At 39.8% G+C, this 21,393-nt stretch overlaps 1 protein-coding gene across 1 annotated transcript in view; it reads right to left on the bottom strand.

Moving 5' to 3' along the window:
- Window positions 1–2,791: 2,791 nt before the first annotated feature.
- Window positions 2,792–21,393, bottom strand: part of LOC131440163 (calcium-activated chloride channel regulator 1-like) — a 112,050-nt gene continuing 93,448 nt past the window's right edge. Inside the window, exons 2-3 of the mRNA XM_058611210.1 lie at window positions 5,527–7,570; window positions 2,792–5,458 (exon numbers count right to left, since the gene is read on the bottom strand). Coding sequence (XP_058467193.1) covers window positions 3,864–5,458; window positions 5,527–7,570 — 3,639 coding nt within the window. The 3' untranslated portion in view covers window positions 2,792–3,863. The remainder of the gene's footprint in view (window positions 5,459–5,526; window positions 7,571–21,393) is intronic.

The following is a 21,393-nucleotide window of genomic DNA, read 5'->3' as shown; positions in this document are numbered from 1 at the left end:
AAACACCGAAATGTAAATCTCAGTATTTTTAATTCAATTTTCGACATGTGAATATGACAAATCCTATATAAAAGTTCTGAATTAGTGATTTTCATACACTCTCGATGGGCCGGGTGGCAAAGAAAGTTTTGATATTTTCAGTTACAAGTTTGACTACATCACATAAAATCCAATAAAACTACCGCTTGTTTGGCAGCCTTCCTGACCCGATTTTATTTCTCTCTCATGTTTCGTTACGTTACCAGGAAACTGGAGCAGAAAAAATAGCGCCGCCAAAGAAATCGACTTAGCTTCATAAAAATAACATTCACTTCATTTTTATCGCGACAACATATATGTTTTTATGCACTATTCGCATCTAAATTAAATTATCTAGACATTGTCAGGCTAGATTTTTGATCCATGCTTTTGAAGCCGAGATATTCAATGAACAAGTTGAAAGACGGCGTTTTCAGTTATGCAATTCTTCCTTCAGAAAAAAGACTTTCCCGACCGCTAAAGTCAATGAATCATTCTGAAATTTTCACAGAATAATCTAAACTAATTTTCTATGAGATTGTCAGTTGGGTTGTTTAATATTCGTCACCGATTCTGCGAAAATCTGATTTGAAGTGTAAAAATAGCCCTCTAAGTCACTCTAAAACACACTGTCCTCAGCCCTTAAAATAGGTAATTATGTTCCCTGATTAGCGCCCAAAATTCAAGTTTGAAAGGAACGCAATTTTTCAGGAAACAAAAGTTATTTCAAAAAGACCTTTCCTTTAAGATTAGGCTGTCTCTTCATGTGTTTTCGTATGCAGGGTAGTTTAATTGGCAAAACAAATTCCCCGGATAGAAGCTAGCAACAGGTTCAAGTCCCATCTCTGCGGTAACCTTTTTGCGGTTTTCATTACGTAGTTGCATTCACTTGTCATTAAAACTCGCGCAAGACGGCTCTACGTCTTAACAAGGCAAAAACAAATCATTGATTTCAGTTCTCGAAAATTAACCAGCGAAAGTCATTACCCAATGAAACTTAGTTTGTGCGAAGATATTGTCTAACTTAGCATCTAAGTATATTTCTATTAATCGAGAAGAAGAAGTAAAGGAAAAAACTATATGTATATTAAATTTAAGGAAACTTTTCTGTACATTGGGAGTACAAATTAATTCGGTACGTTTTTTTGGGTCAAAAATGGTGGAATTTAAAGATTAATCATAGTATCGTCCATCGCTAGTTACTATTTTTTCTCACCTCTCAGGCAATTTTTGAGTTTCATCTCGAAAAAATGTCTCCAAGTTTGGAGTCAATTTTCGATTTCTACGAAAGAAGTAAATCTATGACCTGCCAGATCGCGCTGCATCCGTCAAAAAAAAAAAACAGTAATCAAAAGGAGCAATATCAGGAGAATACGGCGTGTGCGGCAAAATGTATCATGTGAGCGTTTCCAAATATTTTTTTAACGATTTTTGCGACATGATGCCGAGCGTTGTCATGCAGAAGAATTACTTTAACATGACTTCGCTAGTATTTCGGCTGTTCTTCTCGTAATGCACGGGTCAAACGCATCAATTGCAGCCTATGCCGATCACCCGTATTGCCGTATTGGTCCCACCAGATGCACAACATGACCTTTGAACCATGAATATTCGGTTTTGTATTGCGTAGTATTTCTCATTAGAGCGGTTGTTCTCTAAGTCCACGATACTTGGGCTATGTTGGGTGAGAACCAACGCGCAATTAATGTTTCCGAAAGAAAGGTACTGCGGACCATCTACTGCGGAGTGCAGACGGCGTAAGAATCACGAATTGCAACAGCTGCTGGGAGAACCATCCATCGTACGGATAGCTAAAAAATGGTCAAAATCATTCCAGAATCTAATCCGGTTCGGACAAGCAGAAGAGGAGCGCAGCGAGCAAGGTGTATCGATCAAGTCGAGGGCGATCTACGAAGCATCCGTGACTTGAGTGGCTGACGACGAGCTATGGACCCAGTTTTATGGAGACCGTATGCTTGATACAGCAAAGGACATCCCAGGACTATAGCAGTTAGGTAATGTAAGTATTTTTCGAAGCATCGTTGCAGTACAGTTCTGCCTGGACTCATGGTTAAGCGTGCTGAATATTATTCGTATGATTTGTCTGGATGCGATTACGACACTTCATTTCGTCTAATATGTAACTGTCCCGCATTGACGCAACAACGTATCTAGGTTTTTGGTTCTCCATACTTGGGAATCTGTATATGGGGAGCTAAAATTGAAGGATGTTCTATTGTTTCTCATCCAATGTGGTAAGGAGCTATAGTCAGAGGGGTTCATCGTTTTTCCTGGAGTGAATGAATCCTTTCTGTTTCTGTCCTAAAAGGTTTTAGCGTGTTGTTTGACATATCTTACGGGGTGCCGAATTTACTTCTGTTCATACATATTGCGAATCGATCTGCATTCTTGCGGAGTTGCAAAATGATGACGTTTTGTAAAATCTCTAAATCCTCTTGGGGGTTGGAAGTTTTATTGAATGTACATTTTGGAACCAGCAGATCGTTCAGGATCCTTTCACGGATGCAGGACGATTTTTTTCTTTTGGTTTTGTGCAGTTTCTCCACCACTTCACAGTTCTTTCCCATGCTTCTTTTTATTCTTTCCTTCCTTAAAATGATGAGAAATCACGGCAAGGCACAAATCTCCGAATAACCAGTGGACCGTGCCTCTTGAGCCAAGTAGTTCTAATACCAGATGTAGTAGTGGAAGGAAAATTGAATTTCACAATAAAAAATTACTTGGAGCTGATTAAACTAAAATTTTTCTTTTATTGGGTTTTTAAAAGTATATATACACAAGAAAATGTTACAATACTGAACTTACTATCTAATGAGATATCCACATTTTGTTCCAGTAGAAAATACACACATTTTCAGCATTTGTATGAAAACTTTTCCAGTTTTAGTGTAGCCATATGGCAGAATGAATTGAACAGCGCATTCCAATTTTCGACTCAATCCAAGAAAAAATAATTCGTATTAACAAAAATCGTATAATTCAAGAGATGATCGAATGGAAATACAGACTTATGAACAATATTTTCGACTGCTAGATTTACATCACACGACAATTTTTTTTCAAACCGAATACATTTTTTTTGCTACATCGAGTGAAATGCCTTCTGTGCTATGAATGTTTACTAGATTGTTGTGAGCTATGGCTGCCGTCACGTTGAACTTATGGAAAGGTACTGTTTGAATGCATCGGGTGTTAGAGCAGGTATGCTCATCCGTTCTTACTAGTTCTGTTCCTACACATATGATAAATATTAGTTAATGCCATTTTGTATTGGTTTTGATAGGATTTATGATTTGTTTATTGACATATTCTATGAAACATCGTGCGCTCGAATTGGCCTTAGTTCTAACATTTTTATATTTCTAAACTCTTACAATTACAACTGTTCTTAGGCTTCTTAGAAAATATACATAAATGCTCTTACGTTCTTTTCGATTCCCACACATTTTATCTATCTAGTCGAATTAGTTGTATACTAACAGAATTATATTTCACAGTTGTCACAGTACTGGCCGTCTTCCGAAGAAGTCCTTAAATTTTCAAATCGAAATCCAGTAAGGTCGTCTTTAAAATAAAACTTCATTCATGTTGACTAGTTCGATTGATTGATTATTGATTGAAAACGATTGACGATCGAATAAACTGAAATCCAATTTGTAAATTTCCCTCGTTTCCTGCACTAATGTATAATATACACATTTGCCAAACGAACGGGAATACAGGACTTGAAAATTTTAACGAAATTTCATAAATTATACGAAATAATATAACAACGAACCACGGTGTCACGTTACAGTCCTGCAGGCGGTTTTCCGGATCACCGCCTACACCATTGTCACATTCCGGCGTTTTTTGGTGTCTGTTCCACCTGTCGGGCCACCTCCACTATTTACGGAGTTGACCGAACCGTTGTTGGAGTGGTTGGCCGGCGGCTGTTGTTGTCCGTAGACGTAAGTTGGACCGTTGTTCCCATTGGTCGTCGTCGTCGTGTACACCGGCAGCGGCGGAACAGGTGGGGTACTTTCGTTCAGGTGATTGTTGTTCAAAAGTGACATTTGATCGTGCTGGGAGAGTGGCTGGGTGTTGTAGAACTGATGCGGGACATTGTTGTCCACCAGATCGTCCATAAGGGTTGGCGGATGGTGAGGATGGTGATGTTCATGCTCCTGAAGTAACTGCGTCGCTGACCACGATTCGTATGGGCTGAGAGTCCTTCCGTTCGGCAGCATTGGGTTAGGATTGTAGGATCGGGTAAGAGTCGTATTGTTGGAAGCCGACGATATTATGCTGACAGCGCAATTGTTATTATTCGAGGGCACAATGAAAGATTGCGAATCAATGATGTGCTGTTGCTGTTTGAGTTCTTCGATCAGTTGTTGCTCCATCGGATGTGTGTGTCCCATTGTGCTGTAGCGTTTCTTGGTCATCATCATGTCGTCGTCAATGTTATAGATTGTGGGAATACCAACGGTTTGATGGTCATTCAAATTCATATCGTAGGATACTGAAGTTGGCATGTGGGACTGATGGTTGTTGACGTGGTTCGGAGACGAAGAAGACGAGGTAGTGGTATTCGATGAGGGTGACGATGCATTTCCGGCTGCAGTGACAATTACGCTATGACTGTTCGATAGTCTGTGATCACTCTTGAAGCATTTGATAGGTTTTTTCTGTTCATCATCATGGGTATCATGACGTTTTTTCACTATGCAGAAGTAACAGTAGATTAGAATGAGTGCTAACAGAAGGATAATCCCTGCGATTATCGGTAGTAGCAGCTCCAATCCAAGATCCATAGTTTTTGCAATCCTCGGAATGATATCCATTCCGTCATCGTTTTTACTGATACCGTCGTACGATGACCAAATCGAATCATAGCTCTCCGTCCCACCGGGACTGGATGGAGGAAATAGTGTGGTAGGTTTTGGTTTCGAGACAAAAACCCGAACGTAGTTGGAGATTGGACCCGGATCGGCATCTTTCGTGAGTTTTGAATATGGTCTAATGGCAAAGTACAGGATTTGGCCTATCAAATGTGGCTCATGAGTGATGTTCAGGGTAAACGTACTATCATCTCCGATGGAGTACGTTAAGGGATTGTCGTGATGCCACAGAACGGCAGCCGTGTCAAAGTTATCGACGATATCTTTTATTGTCGTAGCGTATTTTACCTCGTACCGAGCAACAGTTTTTCCACCCATATCCGGAGAAGTCCAACTGAGCCGAACCTTCATTGCTTCGACGTCTGCGCTTAGGTCACTAATGCGACCAACAAGACGGTAATTATTGTTATTCAACTGTTCTTGCGTAACAAACAACGTCATCGGTTGTAGAGTTCGTTGGAATGGAGTCAGCGGTTGCTTCAGCGGCACAGCAATAGAACTTCCACAACATCTGGTGGTGTGTGTTGTAGTCAAAACTGAAAAAAAAAACATAAAACACGAATTTAGTAACTACGCAATCACATTATCCGTATCTTTCTCTTACCTCCATAGCTTCCACTCGTAGACAGGGAGTACGCCGTGTTGCCATTGTCGCTTACGGTGACCTCGAACTGATAGGCCCCGGCACCACCAAACTCATCAGCATTGAAGTATCTGGAATAGACTCCATCGCCCTTGGTAATGTCCGGATCTCCGGCACCGGTATCCAGTAGCTTGAACTTTTCGCGACACTCGTTCACCATTCCGCTTCCCGCTTGACAAACCTTATCCGGACGGGTAACTACAACCTCCACCAGGGCAGAACTGACCGGCAGGTCACCTTTCCTAACCTCGGCGTAGATAATCGGTGGGCCACCAGATCTAGACTCGTGAATCCAGGCGCGAGCCTGAATTACCGGGGCGTACCGTGATCGTGGCGTTGCTATGACCTGAACGTAATGAGGCTGGGGATTCCCGTTGAAACGGTCGATGGTGTAGGTCCACGTGCCGGTTTCGTTGAGAACGGCCGAGATCATCAATTGCTTCACCAAGGAGCGGGCGTCACTGCGTGAAGTATACACGTTTCCGTTTGGGCTGGTAAGTTTCAGGTTTGTGATCAAGGGGTTTTCCGGGTTGTGGATGTACACGAAAAACTGCGCCGGTGGACCCATGAACGAATCTAGCATGAAGCTTCCGGTAACCGTTCGGCTAGTTCGCTTGGAAATTTGATTCGAATCGTCAATCACGTCGATCAGTTCTTTGCGATAGATCTCCGTTGGCAGATCATTCACGTTTCCTTCGTAGTACAACTTTCCGATGTTGAATAATACGTTTGTAAGCTCGAAATATGTGGTGAGATAGGTTCGTTCGCCATTGTACTTGCATTCGAAGACCGAATAAGCGGATCCTCCGGTTTCGTGAGCAAGTGCATCCAGAGGCTGCCGACGGATCACGTTCGGATAGTTGATCGTTGTGAGACGGATTTTGGATGCACGGGCCGCGTTCGCCAGGGATTTGTGATCGATGGAGAAGTCCATACCGGGGGCAACCACAAGAATGACCGAACTGGCCGGACCGTGAAGGCGAGTCCGTTCATTCAGCATACTGATGGCGTCAGATATGGCACAGGTTAGGCAAGCCGGTTGCCGCGAATCACTTGGCGAATACGGAATGAACGACGCTACCAGGTCTTTGTTTTCCTGAATGTGTAGAGATGATATTTGCAGGATCTTTTCGGTGGCGGTGTCGTTGGCCAGAACCATCCCAATTTCGGTGTTAGACGGCAGATCATAAACGACCCATTTTCGTATGGCACTTCGAAGAAAGCTCCACGATTCGCGAAGTTGCATGTCAAGTGTTTCGTCGATGATGATTACATAACGAGTCGATTTTCGAGTTTTGTAGCTGAACTTCGGGGTTGTGTTCACGATCACCGATGGATTAACCGGTACCTGAGATTCACCGGCGAAGTCCGGGTGTTTGAGAATTACATCCAGGGTGCTGCGTCGATCACACATTTGGTTATGTTTCGAGGGTGAGTACCGATTGTGGGTGCCTTCGTCACAGAACATTGTTACACTCGGAGCTTCGGCTGCGAACATGATACTGGTGCGAGCATTCCTGTCCAGAATATCACTGATGTTGTACGGAATAGGAGCCGAGGTTGAGCTACCACAAAGTCCGTGGTCGCTTACCGGTGCGTCTGAACATCCCGTTAGTTTCACCTCGTGATCATCGTTGATGTAGCACCGGGGATAGATAGGATCCTTATCGTAACCGATTTCATCGAACACTCCGTACCGATATTTAGCCCATTCCCGAACGAACTCCCGTCCGATAGTGTCCCGTCCGATGATATCGGAATCGATGTAAATCTGATCACCGGGTTCGCCACAGCCCGAGAACTGATCCGTCCAGATGAGCGAATCCGAGCGAGTGTGGGACCTAATTGTGACATCCGAACGTTCTCCACTGGCTGATGTTCGGGTTTGATTGTACGGGATGCAAGAGTTTGGCCAGCTGGCCGGTAAAATCACCGAAATTTCACCAAAATACACTCGGCCATCCAACGCAGAAAACAAATACTGCGAGGCAGATGTTAGCATGATCTGAAAAAAAGAGACGAGAAAGAAAATAATTAGTCGAGAAGTAATTTCAATTTTTTCTCACGGTCATAAGAGCTATCCGCTTCTAGGATCACTTATGGGAGATATGGCCGAAGTAGAAGAACTGCCACGGTTGATACTCAAGTGCAACTGTTAATTGAGAAAAGGGGGCGCCGCAAACAACAGGGAAATTGATTTTCGAAGATGATTTTATTCGAGTGGTTGTGGATTTTCTTCAATCGAGTGTGGTCCCGCAAGTCGTGTGAGAAATTATCAATTTCGTAATAACAAATCGTCCGCTTCGGGGAGGAATTTAATTTGGTGGAAAAACGATTTTTATGATGGCCGACCGCAAAAGGGAATTCGATCGATGATTGATCGATGTTGGCGAGTTGATAATTAAAACCATCTTCGGCTTTTGTCTATTTGTGTTTTTTTTTCTTTCAACATCTTCGTGGGCTTGTCGCTTCTATTAACGGAGAGTTGAGTAATGTTTAATGTGCGAATGTTTCGGAACGGTTTTCTGATCGGATGGTCATTGAAAAAAAAATGAATCAGAAAAGTGGATTCCGATGACCCACTTAGCATCGCGTACCGAAAATTTGATTATTTGCACCACCTTTGCAGATGGCTCCTGCCAAAGTTCCACTTGGTGTTCAATCCTGGTCAGCAGCTGAATCTCGAAACGGAAGGCGGGTTTGGGTTACAAAATCTGCTGTTAACAACGATTCATTTTTTGTCTTCCAGACAGAAGATTGGCACTGAAAAGACTGCGAAATAAATAGCCAAGGGTTTTGTGGAGGCTGCCTCGATAAAGATTGCCGTTCATATTGGCAATTGGCGAGTGCAGAAGGAAGATCCAAAGATGAAACTGGTTTGGTGCAAGGTGCGTTCGGCCTCGGGTTTTCGGGTTGGGTCAACATGGTCTTCTGGCTAAATTGGCATACGCGTGCGAGCAGGTGGCACACGCTGCCGATGCTTCACTAATTTTGGGGTCTGATTTTTTGGAAATCTTGCTGCTTCAAGACTTTCTTCCGGCACATAAAGTGTAATTTGGGGTGGCAGCTGGATCCGCTCCTAGTGATGCCTAGTGATGGACCGCTCATCGTCCTGTGCACATGCGGTTATTCAATACCGCAGTAATGACAGTTTGATACTGGAGCCCTTCGCCATTTCATCTGCACGTTGCAAATTAGGTTGTTTTTAAATTAGTTTTTTTCACTGTCTATGGTGGCAGACTTGAACTGTTTTGCTGCGAGTGTACGAGGAACTACATTATTAAGTTTTTATTGTTCATGCCATGTGTGTGCGCGGAATACCTAGTTTTCGAAATTATACTGAGCTCCGCAGTTAAAGTCAGTTAAGATCTTCGGAAAATGAAATATTCCGACTCTTCTATGAAGATAGAATAAGACCAATTCACGCAGATCTACAGTAGAATGGTTTAAAACTTCATTTTTTTAATTATTCTGTTTGATACTAAAGCAACAATTGTTCTTCGACAGTAACTAAATTTCAGTTGAAAATTCCACCTAGGCAAGACTACTTTTCCGTTGCATGTGAATATTGATTATGAAAAAATCTACCAAGTTCCTACTGTAATGAGCAAAAAAATAACATGCGTCAATTGTTCGATCGTTTTTACTTCCTGGGAGATCTTTAATAATGCCTTGCAGTGCCAATTATGCGAATGGCCTTGTGACGGAAATGACGGGAAAAGGTGACAATTTTTTTAGGACTCCGTTATTGCTGATAAAAAATGTACGTTATCCAATTGGAAATGAAAACAGGAGCATATTGTTTCATGTTTCTACGCTAGGAGGTATAGATAATGATTTTCAGCTTTTGTCAGCTTTCAGCTGTTTGAATAGGTGTAAGTGAATAAAGGAACCTCCGTGTTAGTTTAATCTATTGTGTATAAAAATTTGCAGTTTCTACTAAATTCACTGCTATCATCAATTTCGATTTTTACCTATAGATATTTTTTGAATTTTTAGTTATATTTTGCTTCTATCTAATTCGAAGATTTTGTCTCTCCCAGTCTTACAATTTTTTTAGTTAGTATCATGTCAGACTTAATTCTTTTCTGATAGAGTTGATTTGAGAACACTGCGCGTGAATGGCGGTGTTTTTCATTTGATACGCGGTATTTGTCGATTTAGTAGAGATATAAATGAGTAGTGTGGGCCTTGAAAGTTATGGTGATTGCCCAAAGACGTTGTTTTTTGTCCCCGCGAAGATTAGGAGCGGTGAAGGTGAAAGCGTCGTTCCGAGTGTTATTCGTTATTAAAATTAGTGCTCGGGATTTGCAAAGTCGTTTAGTTAGGGAAGGGTCTCTAATTCAAGTGTGAATGTGCTAAAGACTGTCCCAGAAAGTATGGACGCACTTTGATTTCGCTGTAAACAATTCACAAGTGTTAGATATTCAAGTTTTATTCGATATACTGATAATATTAGACTACAACAACATAATATTATTCTCAACATTTGCTACTTAGCCATTGTAGACTAGCTGGGGCACCGTTCCTCATTAAATTCCGTACAGACTTCTTGGCGACAAGTTTTGACACTTTTTTCCAATCTTTTTCGAACTGTTGAATGGTTTCGGCTGCCGAGACATGTTTCCTAAGATGTGCCTTCGTTAATGCCCAAAGTTCCTCAATTACCAAATTTTTCGACTTCAATCGATGTCTAGGACTGGTTTAACACTTGCCCTTCTCGCACCGTATAATGTTGTGGTCTCGGTAAGGATTTGTAATCGAGTTTCACGTAGGTTTCGTCGTCCATGATTATGCAGTTCAAATTTCCAGCAAGAATCGTATTGTACAGCTTTCGAACCCTTGGCCTGATCGATGCTTCTTGTTTCGGACTACGTTTTGGTTGTTTATGCTTCTTATAGGTTCGAAGATTCAAATGTTCTTTAGTACGAAGAACATTTGACTTCGAAGTGCCCACTTTTTTGACCACATCCCGAACTGAAACCTCCTTCTTTTGCTCGAACGCCTTCAGTATACGTTTATCCAACTGAGGGGTAGCAGGACCTTTTTCCGACCCGTTTTCGGTTTATCCTCAAAGGGGGGTTATCCTCACCGAACTTCCTGATTGCATTTCGCACGGTTTTTTCACCTACTCCTTCCATTTTTGTTATCTTTCTCAGTGACAGTCCGCGTTCTGTGCACCATTTGTACACAATTTTTCGACGTTGTTCTGCTGAAAGTCCACGCATTTCGAAACAAACTAATGAAAACGAATAAACAACTGCACAAGTGGTTAGAGAAGAGTGTAAATAACAGAACGGCAGCGGTGTTTGGTTGCGAAATGGCAGCGGTTTTTGGTTGCGTCCATACTTTCTGGGACAGTCTTTAGAATAGCTGCTGGGCCTCAGGTGATGTAAAGATTTTTAGCAATAGTAACTAGAAACATAATTAATCATTAAACATCAGCTCGGGAACTGTTTTTCTGTTTGTTTCTATAGCTTTTTCCGGATGTTTCGCGTTTCACCATAATTAGAAAGCTATTGAACATGAGGAATTCGAAAAAAATGAGTTTTGAGTCAGAACCGTAAACTCCTTCGCGGCTCGCACACTTTATTATTTCGAATACGAAATCCCGCTTGTGATAAATTCGGACAGCTGGCAGAAGCCTGGCGAGATTCCAGCTACTGTCAACATTTTGCAGGCGAAATTGCGTCATTCTCGCGCCACGTGACGTCTTGCAAGATCGCTCTTCCTTCATTTTTCCTTTTAAATGAAAATACTGATATATTGAGAGATGAAGCTTTGCATATCATGTTTGACAGTGAAAAAGCTATTTTTTTACCCTTCATTTCAACCTCTAATGAAAAGAATGAAAGAAAAAGCGCTAAAAATGAAAAACCGATACAAAACGGTTCTGCCAGTCTTGTGTGACCAAAATCCGGCAGAAATAAAACCGTTAATAACCGCTAGGCGAAATTCTCTGCCGGAAATGGTTATGGCATTATGGCCAGACTTTTGTCGGCATTCTGCCAACATTCCGGCAAACCCTTCTGGCAGACGCTGAAAGGCGTCTGGGGGGAAATCTGCCAGGCATATGCAAGCGGGACGTTCTAGTTTGATATTGTATCAACTATTTTCTTTGAAAGCACTCACTTCATCATCAAATAGACAGGAAGTGAACATTGAGTTATCAATAGATGTAAATGTGAACAAAGAAATGCTTATGTCGTTTTCAACTCTGATCTGCTTTGTCTGAAAATCTCACAATTTTAGTCAAAAATCAAGAAAAGCTTTCTGAAAGACTCTTGGCAAGCGGTTTGGTAGTACTGTTCATTAAATACACTATCAACATTCAGACCTCTTGAATGTAAAAACGAAAATGCAAAAAATCTATAACAGATTATGGAACGATTTGTTATTTTGATGCGCATTCTTCGTACGTGATATTCAATTTTGTAGGAAAAAAAATTCATCATTGAGCAATTTTACGTCTCTGTTACTCACACCGATGCAAAGTGCACGGATCTATTCATATACGAAATTAGAATGTGTACGAGCCGAAGCCAAAGTTTGTTGTGGGTTCAATCTTACACTGAGGTAAAAACAGTTTTGACTTATAATCATACACCTCGGAAAATGCATATAAAGTTACGTAAGCTATAAACTCATGAACCAAGTAGACGACAGTTCCGTTACGTGTTATAGAGTTTTATAAACGATTTTATTTCTTTCTCAACTATTCTCTTGGCATTGCAGTGTTTTTATTGCATATATGTCTTCAATAATTGGCACGATGCGACTCGACAAAATTCACTGGGTTATTTCGACATACTGACACTAGCATTCGCCACACAAGCGCTGAAAATAGCCACACCAATACATTAGCGGCCCTCACACGAGCATTATTTTTGTCATTTTTAATGATGACTAAGTAATGATTACATGATTGATAGAAATCTCGTCATTACTGCACCATTACACGTTCATTAAAATGATATTATTTTTTAGCGATGACATTTTTAATGACTCGTGTAAGGGCCGCTATTCACACGTGGATTGGACCAAAGAAATGTTCACACCTCTATTTGGACATCTTGCAGAATGATTTTTGACGTTTCAATTTACGTTGCACGTTGAATGCAACTTAGCAAATATTCTTGAATAAGTAACCTTTTTGATACAAGAGGCTGTTACTTCTCTCTCTCTCTCTCTATTATTGTCACGCGATTATAATGACTTTCATGAATTTTACAACATTAATGATCGCAAGTCGAAGGCTTCAGGAATCATTTGATAGAAACAAGTTGAGTGGTAATCGTGGAAACTGGTAAGAAATTAAAAGCAAACAAGGTACACGCTTAGAAAAAGTTACTCAGAGTTTGAGTACTACCTACTCATTTTCAAATGATACATGGAAACGTCAAAAATTGAGTAGTTATCATCAATGATATTGAGTAACTCCTACTCTAAATTTGAGTTTAACGCAATAACTCGTTTTTTTGTTACTATTCGCAAGATCAGTCTAAAAGTTGTAATAACCATTTGTAGCAACAGGTTGTATATTTTGTTAGTGAGATCGCGTGTTTCGAGGGTGAGTCGCTCAACACAAACGGTGTTGTGTCTGCGAAAACCGGAATGATAAACTCCGTGTTGTGCTTTAGAATGAAATCGAATATGCTCAAATGTCATTTATGAGGAATGAGTGTATGATTGGTGCCTGAGCATAACTAACATGGATGTTAATTTGCGATTGACACACTACTCCAAGCAACCACCACTTGATATAGTATTCAGTTCAATTACTTAATTTTTTAATACAATGCACTCAGAAAAGGAGCAATTTTTTTTGCAAATTTGGTATATGTGAAATAAAATTTCACTCAAAATTTGAGTGATAGTTACTCTATTTTTGGTACATGTACAAATAAAGTATTACTCAGTAAATGAGTAGATTTTACCCAAATATCGTTTCCAGTGGAAGAACTCAAATTTGAGTAACTTCGGAGTTACTCTAAATTAGAGTTGTTCCACTTTTTCTGTAGATGAGTGAGATCTTACTCATTTTTGAGTAACTATTTTTAAGCGTGTAAAGAAAAAGAAACTGTCACTTGTTATTCGACCATTTGAAGAATCAACCGTGATTTGTCTGTAAATCTATTTGCAAAAAATTACTTTCATTTGTTTTTCTATTTTCCATGGCCTTCTTTCGGGTCACTGAACACTTGAAGGTCCAAGAGTACTATTCGTATTCGCAGATTATTTTCATTCTAACTGAAGATTTATCACCGGCATCTATACTCAAATTAACAACATACAAACATAAAAAAGAATCTCGTTCTCGCGCACGACACAATCGACCGATCAGGTTACTGGAATACAGAACAGTCAACTAAAAATCTGTATTTCAATATGAGAATTTCGTTTCCATGGCTAAATAAAAACAAATTAAAGTCTGTGAGAATTAGCGTTAAACTCCTCAACAATCTGTAAGTTGCCGGAATGTAAACTATTCATCTAGAACTAGAACACCCCTGAACATGCGCTTAGGCGAAATATCTTTTCACTCCACTACTACAAGCCTACACGCTTAAAAATAGTTACTCAAAAATGAGTAAGATCTCACTCATCTACAGAAAAAGTGGAACAACTCTAATTTAGAGTAACTCCGAAGTTACTCAAATTTGAGTTCTTCCACTGGAAACGATATTTGGGTAAAATCTACTCATTTACTGAGTAATACTTTATTTGTACATGTACCAAAAATAGAGTAACTATCACTCAAATTTTGAGTGAAATTTTATTTCACATATACCAAATTTGCAAAAAAATTGCTCCTTTTCTGAGTGTATTGTATTAAAATATTAATGCCGTTTTTCATTGATAAACACTGGTAACGTGGATTGCTCTGGTTTTGCACTTTCGAGCAGAAATGCAATATTCTGACGGTGTTTCATTGCGATTTCTGCTCGAAAGTGCAAAACCAGAGCAATCCACGCCACCAGTGTTTTTCAATGAAAAACGACATAAGTAATTGAACTCAATACTATATCAAGTGGTGGTTGCTTGGAGTAGTGTGTCAATCGCAAATTAACATACATGTCAGTTATGCTCAGGCACCAATCATACACTTATTCCTCATAAATGACATTTGAGCATATTCGGTTTCATTCTAAAGCACAACACGGAGTTTATCATTCCGGTTTTTGCAGACACAACTCCGTTTGTGTTGAGCGACTAACCCTCGAAATACGCGATCTCACTAACAAAATATACAACCTGTTGCTACAACTTTTAGACTGATCTTGCGAATAGTAACAAAAAAACGAGTTATTGCGTTAAACTCAAATTTAGAGTAGGAGTTACTCAATATCATTGATGATAACTACTCAATTTTTGACGTTTCCATGTATCATTTGAAAATGAGTAACTAGTACTCAAACTTTGAGTAACTTTTTCTAAGCGTGTACACACCTTTTGGCACCAGCGCTACCAACTGTACCGATTTCTCGGTATTTATACCGATTTTTTGATTCGATACAGGAATACAGATATGCTCTCTAAAAATACCGATATTTCAATTTTCATACGGATAAATACCGATTTTAAGATTTTCAGGTCGAGCGACCTTTTTTTTTGGTCGCAAAATCAGTTTCCGCACTAAATCCATGGTATATTTTTCGAGAAAGATATTGTATAGATAGATTTTTTCGCCAAATACAGGTTTTTGGAAAAAACAGTTGACAGCACTGTTAGGCACTTTCTTATTCACTACTAACACACAAAGCAATTAGTCGACAGACGACTAGTCAGCTAACTTCCGTCATAGACCTAGACCATGGGGCGGTATGAGATAGGAACTTGTGAGCATCGAAGCGATAACTTTTAAAATATTTGCAACTTAAAAAAAGACCCTATGCGAATTTTAGCTAAGCCAGTTATACGAAACTAAAGTCAAAGTTTGCCGATTTTCAGTATTGAACAAAAACAAAATTTCTTTGATGCAAGGTGGCTTAGAAAGGCTTGAATCCTCGTGGATTTGGTATGATTGTGATATTTTAAGATTGAATGTCTTCACATTTTGACCGAAACAGTAATCGTATTTGTATTAGGTAATCGAGTATTTGAGCCCAGTCGCTTTTAAAAATTAGAGATGACTATTTTTTAGCACTCTAGTGTACATTGCCGCTTTATCTGTTATTTAGAGATTCGATTGTAAGATATGATTTCTCATTTAACTCGGATCCTAATAATAATTTGGATATGTGGATAAACGAAACGTCTGTTATTCAAAAAAAGACAACCAAACCCCTTTTGTAAGTGATCGGCAAACAAATTACGTGGCAACAATGGTATAATATTAAAAAAAACCCTTCTTAATCCACCTAGTGATGTGATAATGCCTTTCTCTTCTTTCATAACAGTATCATGAAAATATGTTTCATACTTTTATTAAATAATTTTGGACACTAATTTTGACAACAATTGATGCAGATTGATTCGAATAGTTCACAAAAGCATGCTTCAGTGTTTATGTCACACAGTCAGCATCATTTTTCCAAACTAGTGCTTGACATTTGCGTTGCCTATGTGTAATCAGTGATGCTAATCTAAACTAGCCTTCTTAGTCCACTTAGTGGAATTTTCATATATCTTTAAAAATCACCATAGGGGGGAGTACATGAAATTTTCGAAATCGAAAAAAAATTTTTGATGCCAAAAGGCTTAGAATTGCATGAAACGTCGAGATTTAGTGTCATCTCGAAAAAAAAATTTTTTGAAAAAGTCGACTTTTTGGGAAGTTGATTTTTTCAAAAAAAAATTTTTTTGAGGGGACACTAAATTTCGATGTTTCATACAGTTTTAAGAGTTTCGGCATCGAAAAAAATTTTCGATTTTGGAAATTTCATGTACTCTCCCCTATGGTGCTTTTTCAAGATCGAAAATTGTCAAACCTTTACCACCGGGCAGCACCCCTTAAGCATGTCCGATTTAGGTCAAATTTTGCATGAATGCTTTTTTCGAGGTGCTTAAACTTTTAAGCACTAGAACTTAACGAAAATAAAGTTGATCCCAAAATTTTGGCACCCTTATATCTATAAGAGCGGTAAAAATCAACGTGTTTTGTCGGTTACGTCACTTATACCATCATATATCTGGAACCAAAAGTCACAACCATTTGATCTTCGAACTTGATCAACGGCCCGACAGTAGCTTTCAAACGAGCCTAAGTTTGTTAAAATCGGATCAGCCATCTCTGAGAAAATTGAGCGCGTTCAAATACAACGCTTTTTGTCGGTTACGTCACTTATACAATCATATCTCCGGAACCAAAAGTCACAGCCATTTGATCTTCGAACTTGATCAATGGTCCGACAGTAGCTTTCAAACGAGCCCAAGTTTGTTAAAATCGGTTCAGCCATCTCTGAGTAAATTGAGCGCGTTCAAATATCTTCGAAAAGTGCACACACACACACACACACACACACACACACACACACACACACACACACACACACACACACACACACACACACACACACACACACACACACACACACACACATACACACAGACATTTTCCGATCTCGTCGAACTGAGTCGAATGGTATATAACACTATGGGTCTCCAAGGCTCCGTTCGAAAGTCGGTTTTTTCCAGCAATTCTAATACCTTTCTATAGAGAAAGGCAAAACCCTTCTTAGTCCACTTAGTGGAATTTTCATATATCTTGAAAAATCACCATAGGGGGGAGTACATGAAATTTTCGAAATCGAAAAAAAATTTTTGATGCCAAAAGGCTTAGAATTGCATGAAACGTCGAGATTTAGTGTCATCTCGAAAAAAATTTTTTTTTAAAAAGTCGACTTTTTGGGACTTAGAAAAAATATGAAAATTTTTCTAAGTCCCAGAAAGTTGATTTTTTCAAAAAAAATTTTTTTCGGGATAACACTAAATTTCGATGTTTCATGCAGTTTTAAGAGTTTCGGCATCAAAAAAAATTTCGATTTTGGAAATTTCATGTACTCCCCCCTATGGTGCTTTTTCAAGGTCGAAAATTGTCAAACCTTTACCACCGGGCAGCACCCCTTACGCATGTCCGATTTAGGTCAAATTTTGCATGAAGGCTATTTTCGAGGTGCTTAAACTTTTGAGCACTAGAACTTAACGAAAATAGAGGTGATCCTAAAATTTTGGCACCCATATATATATATATATATAAGAGCGGTAAAAATCAATGTGTTTTGTCGGTTACGTCACTTATACCATCATATATCTGGAACCAAAAGTCACAACCATTTGATCTTCGAACTTGATCAATGGCCCGACAGTAGCTTTCAAACGAGCCCAAGTTTGTTAAAATCGGTTCAGTTATCTCTGAGAAAATTGAGCGCGTTCAAATACAACGCTTTTTGTCGGTTACGTCACTTATACAATCATATCTCCGGAACCAAAAGTCACAGCCATTTGATCTTCGAACTTGATCAATGGCCCGACAGTAGCTTTCAAACGAGCCCAAGTTTGTTAAAATCGGTTCAGCCATCTCTGAGAAAATTGAGCGCGTTCAAATATCTTCTAAAAGTGCACACACACACATACACACACACACACACACACACACACACACACACACACACACACACACACACACACACATACACACAGACATTTTCCGATCTCGTCGAACTGAGTCGAATGGTATATAACACTATGGGTCTCCGAGGCTCCGTTCGAAAGTCGGTTTTTCCAGCAATTCTAATACCTTTCTATAGAGAAAGGCAAAAAAACATTTATTATTACTCCATGCCGCATTGAGGATTCGTAGAAAATAAAGACAGTTCCCTATCCTAGTAAATTTGATGATATCTGGTAGAACATTGATGTCTGAATTGCGTGACTTTCTCTCATTCGCGAGGCTTTCGTACTTCCCAGCACATTTGTATGTTATTCTCAATCCACTGACACACGTCGAAAATCAATCGCTACCACAAAAAAAACAACAATTCATCAAATGCACCAATCCCGCAGTCCTTTATAACCAGTAGAGACAGAAAGATAAGTGATTAAAACTTTTCATGTTAACCCAAGCTGGCGTATTTTTTGCTCCATCATCATAATTCCCTCCCTGTACACTCGTACTAAAAATCGGACTTGGAAGAAAGACGGGAATTCTCTACCAACGGCGCGGCGTCGTTTCTGCGCGGTAGCTCCCATATGTCAGGTTCAAGGGCCACGAACCACCACTCCAGAGTTCAAACGCCGTTGTCTGGCCGACCAGGAGAATAAGTATAATATCCACACATAGTGTGTATGTTCTTATAAAAATAAACAATCATTCTACTTTGTGTTCTCATCGGGAAAGTGCGGCTCATCTCTTAACCACCTGTTGCTGTTCTTTCGCTTTTGTCCGTGACTATCTCTCGAATAGCGAGCGAGCCGCTACAAGTGAACCTAAGGCACCCCTGTGCTGTATTCGATGAGGGTAGGGATAGTAGCATAGCATCGTAAAACCGTTTATGCTCACGTAACAAGCAATACGATGCTCAGGCATGAATGAAACCTGCTTCTGACTGCTTACTCCCATCGATCTCGCCCTGCGGTCGAAGGTGGGATGGAACATAATTTTTCGGGATGTACATTCCGACTGTGGCTGTGGCCGACGGCGAAGGCACTTCAAAGAAAGATTCGGCATGGGACAAGGGGGCTATCTAAACGAGTGCATAAAGATCATATCGAATATCTTCCAGTGCAACCAAAATTTCGGATGGAAAGAAAAACAACAAAACAAACCCAAACCGAACGAACAACGCTGTGAGAACGGGAACAAAACGGAAGACTGGGGTCAGGTTGAGCTATTTCTGAAAACCTGAAAACCGAGAGGATGCAATATGCTTCATTATGCTGCTGCGCTCTCGGCATCTGTTCTATGTTCTCTAGATGTAATCTGGTATTTTATTCATATGTTTGCTTAGAACGCGATTCGTTCACGGTATGGCTTTTAAACGGCCACCATGAGGTACCTCCGTGAGAAATGAAAATATACACGGGAATGGATCCGACAATGTCGCAGGCACGACTAGGCCGGTACTGAAGAACGAGGTACCTTGGTGGCATAATGGGCAGTGGGATTGACTGCTGTAGCAGCAGTCTTAGTGCCAACCAGATGGAGTAGGCAATAATTTACCTGCCTGTCAATTGAAATCTGGGTCAGTTGGTTCCACCGTGAGCGAAGGATGTATCGAGCTACTCAGTTCCCAGAGAGTAACAAGTCTTATTTGGTGTCACATGCAGCATCAGCATCGTCGTCATCGTCGTCGTCGTTGTCGTTGCCATCATCTTTGCTAAATAAATACTTCGGTATGCCCAAATGCGCCGTGTGGTTTGTTATGTCGCGGTTCTACCCCCGACCAGGGAATCGATTGAAAATAACAGACGTAAGTGGATAATTGTGCTAGCGGTTGGAACTTGCTTTTAATGCATTTGTTTATACACAGATTCAAAAGCATTCTGCTGTGCAGGCGAAAATTCTTTTACTAATATCTGTTCATAGAACAGTAAAAATTGAAGTAAATGACGGAACCAGTGTAACCAAAAACAGTTCGCCTCGCCATCAACTAACTGAACAAACAAACTATCCGTCCTTTTATTTTTATTTGAGTCTATGAAAATCTGATATGAGTTTATTTGGTCATAGACTATCATGATCGGCAAACTACAGAAATTTGCTATCCAAACTGAACAATTCTACTAATCACATGGTTTCTTTTGAAAACTGAACAATGCTACTAATCACATGGTTTCTTTTAAAAAAAGTTCTCTTGAAAATGACATTTTTATAGTAAGCACACTGTATCTCCGGAACCGGAAGTTGGATCTGAATAAGAATTACGAATATTTTACGTGCTTCTTTATTCAGTTGCCTTCTGGAGCGTGTTACTACATGCATCAGAGTAGCTTAGTTCGTAGAGTAATTTTATTCATCCAATCTTCCTCTTGACCTGTTTCTAGTTTATTTATTTATTTATTATTTATTTATTATTTCACCTGAAATATCCCACTATGGGGATGCAAAAAATCCAAAAAAAAAAAACGGCAAAGATAGGAAAATCAGAGCAGATTAGAAAAGTCAGTGTTAGCAATCATTTCGATATCGTTTCTAGATAAAGTAAAAATCGTATGTACTGCTTCAGACATAAAAGACTATATGGGAAAGCAGGGAGAAGACCGAAGCGGATATAATACGAAATTCTCCGTTGTGTGTGTGTGTGTGTGTCACTCACTTTTCTCGGAGATGGCCCAACCGATTTTCACAAACTTAGATTTAAATGAAAGGTCTCAAGGTCCCATACAAAGTTCCTGAATTTCATTCGGATCCGACTTCTGGTTCCGGAATTACAGAGTGATATGCACCAAAAATGTTAAAATAATGCACCAACAATGTGAAAATAATGTCACTCACTCTTCTCGGAGATGTCTAAACCGATTTTCACAAACTTAGACCCCAATGAAAGGTCTTACGGTCCTATACAAAGTTCCTGAATTTCATTCGGATCCGACTTTTGGTTCCGGAATTACTGGGTGATATGCACCAAAAATGTGAAAATAATGCATTAAAATGTGAAAATAATATCACTCACTTTTCTCGAAGATGGCTAAACCGATTTTCACAAACTTAGATTCAAATGAAAGGTCTCATAGTCCCACACAAAGTTCCTGAATTTCATGTGGATCCGACTTCCGGTTCCGGAATGACAGGGTGATATGCAACAAATATGTGAAAATAATGTAACTCACTTTACTCGGAGATGACTGAACCGATTTTCACAAACTTAGATTCAAATGAAAGGTCTC

The sequence above is a fragment of the Malaya genurostris genome, chromosome 1 (genome assembly GCF_030247185.1).
Source record: "Malaya genurostris strain Urasoe2022 chromosome 1, Malgen_1.1, whole genome shotgun sequence".
NCBI classification, from domain to species: Eukaryota; Metazoa; Arthropoda; class Insecta; order Diptera; family Culicidae; genus Malaya; species Malaya genurostris.
This window is presented reverse-complemented; position numbering and strand designations above follow the sequence as displayed.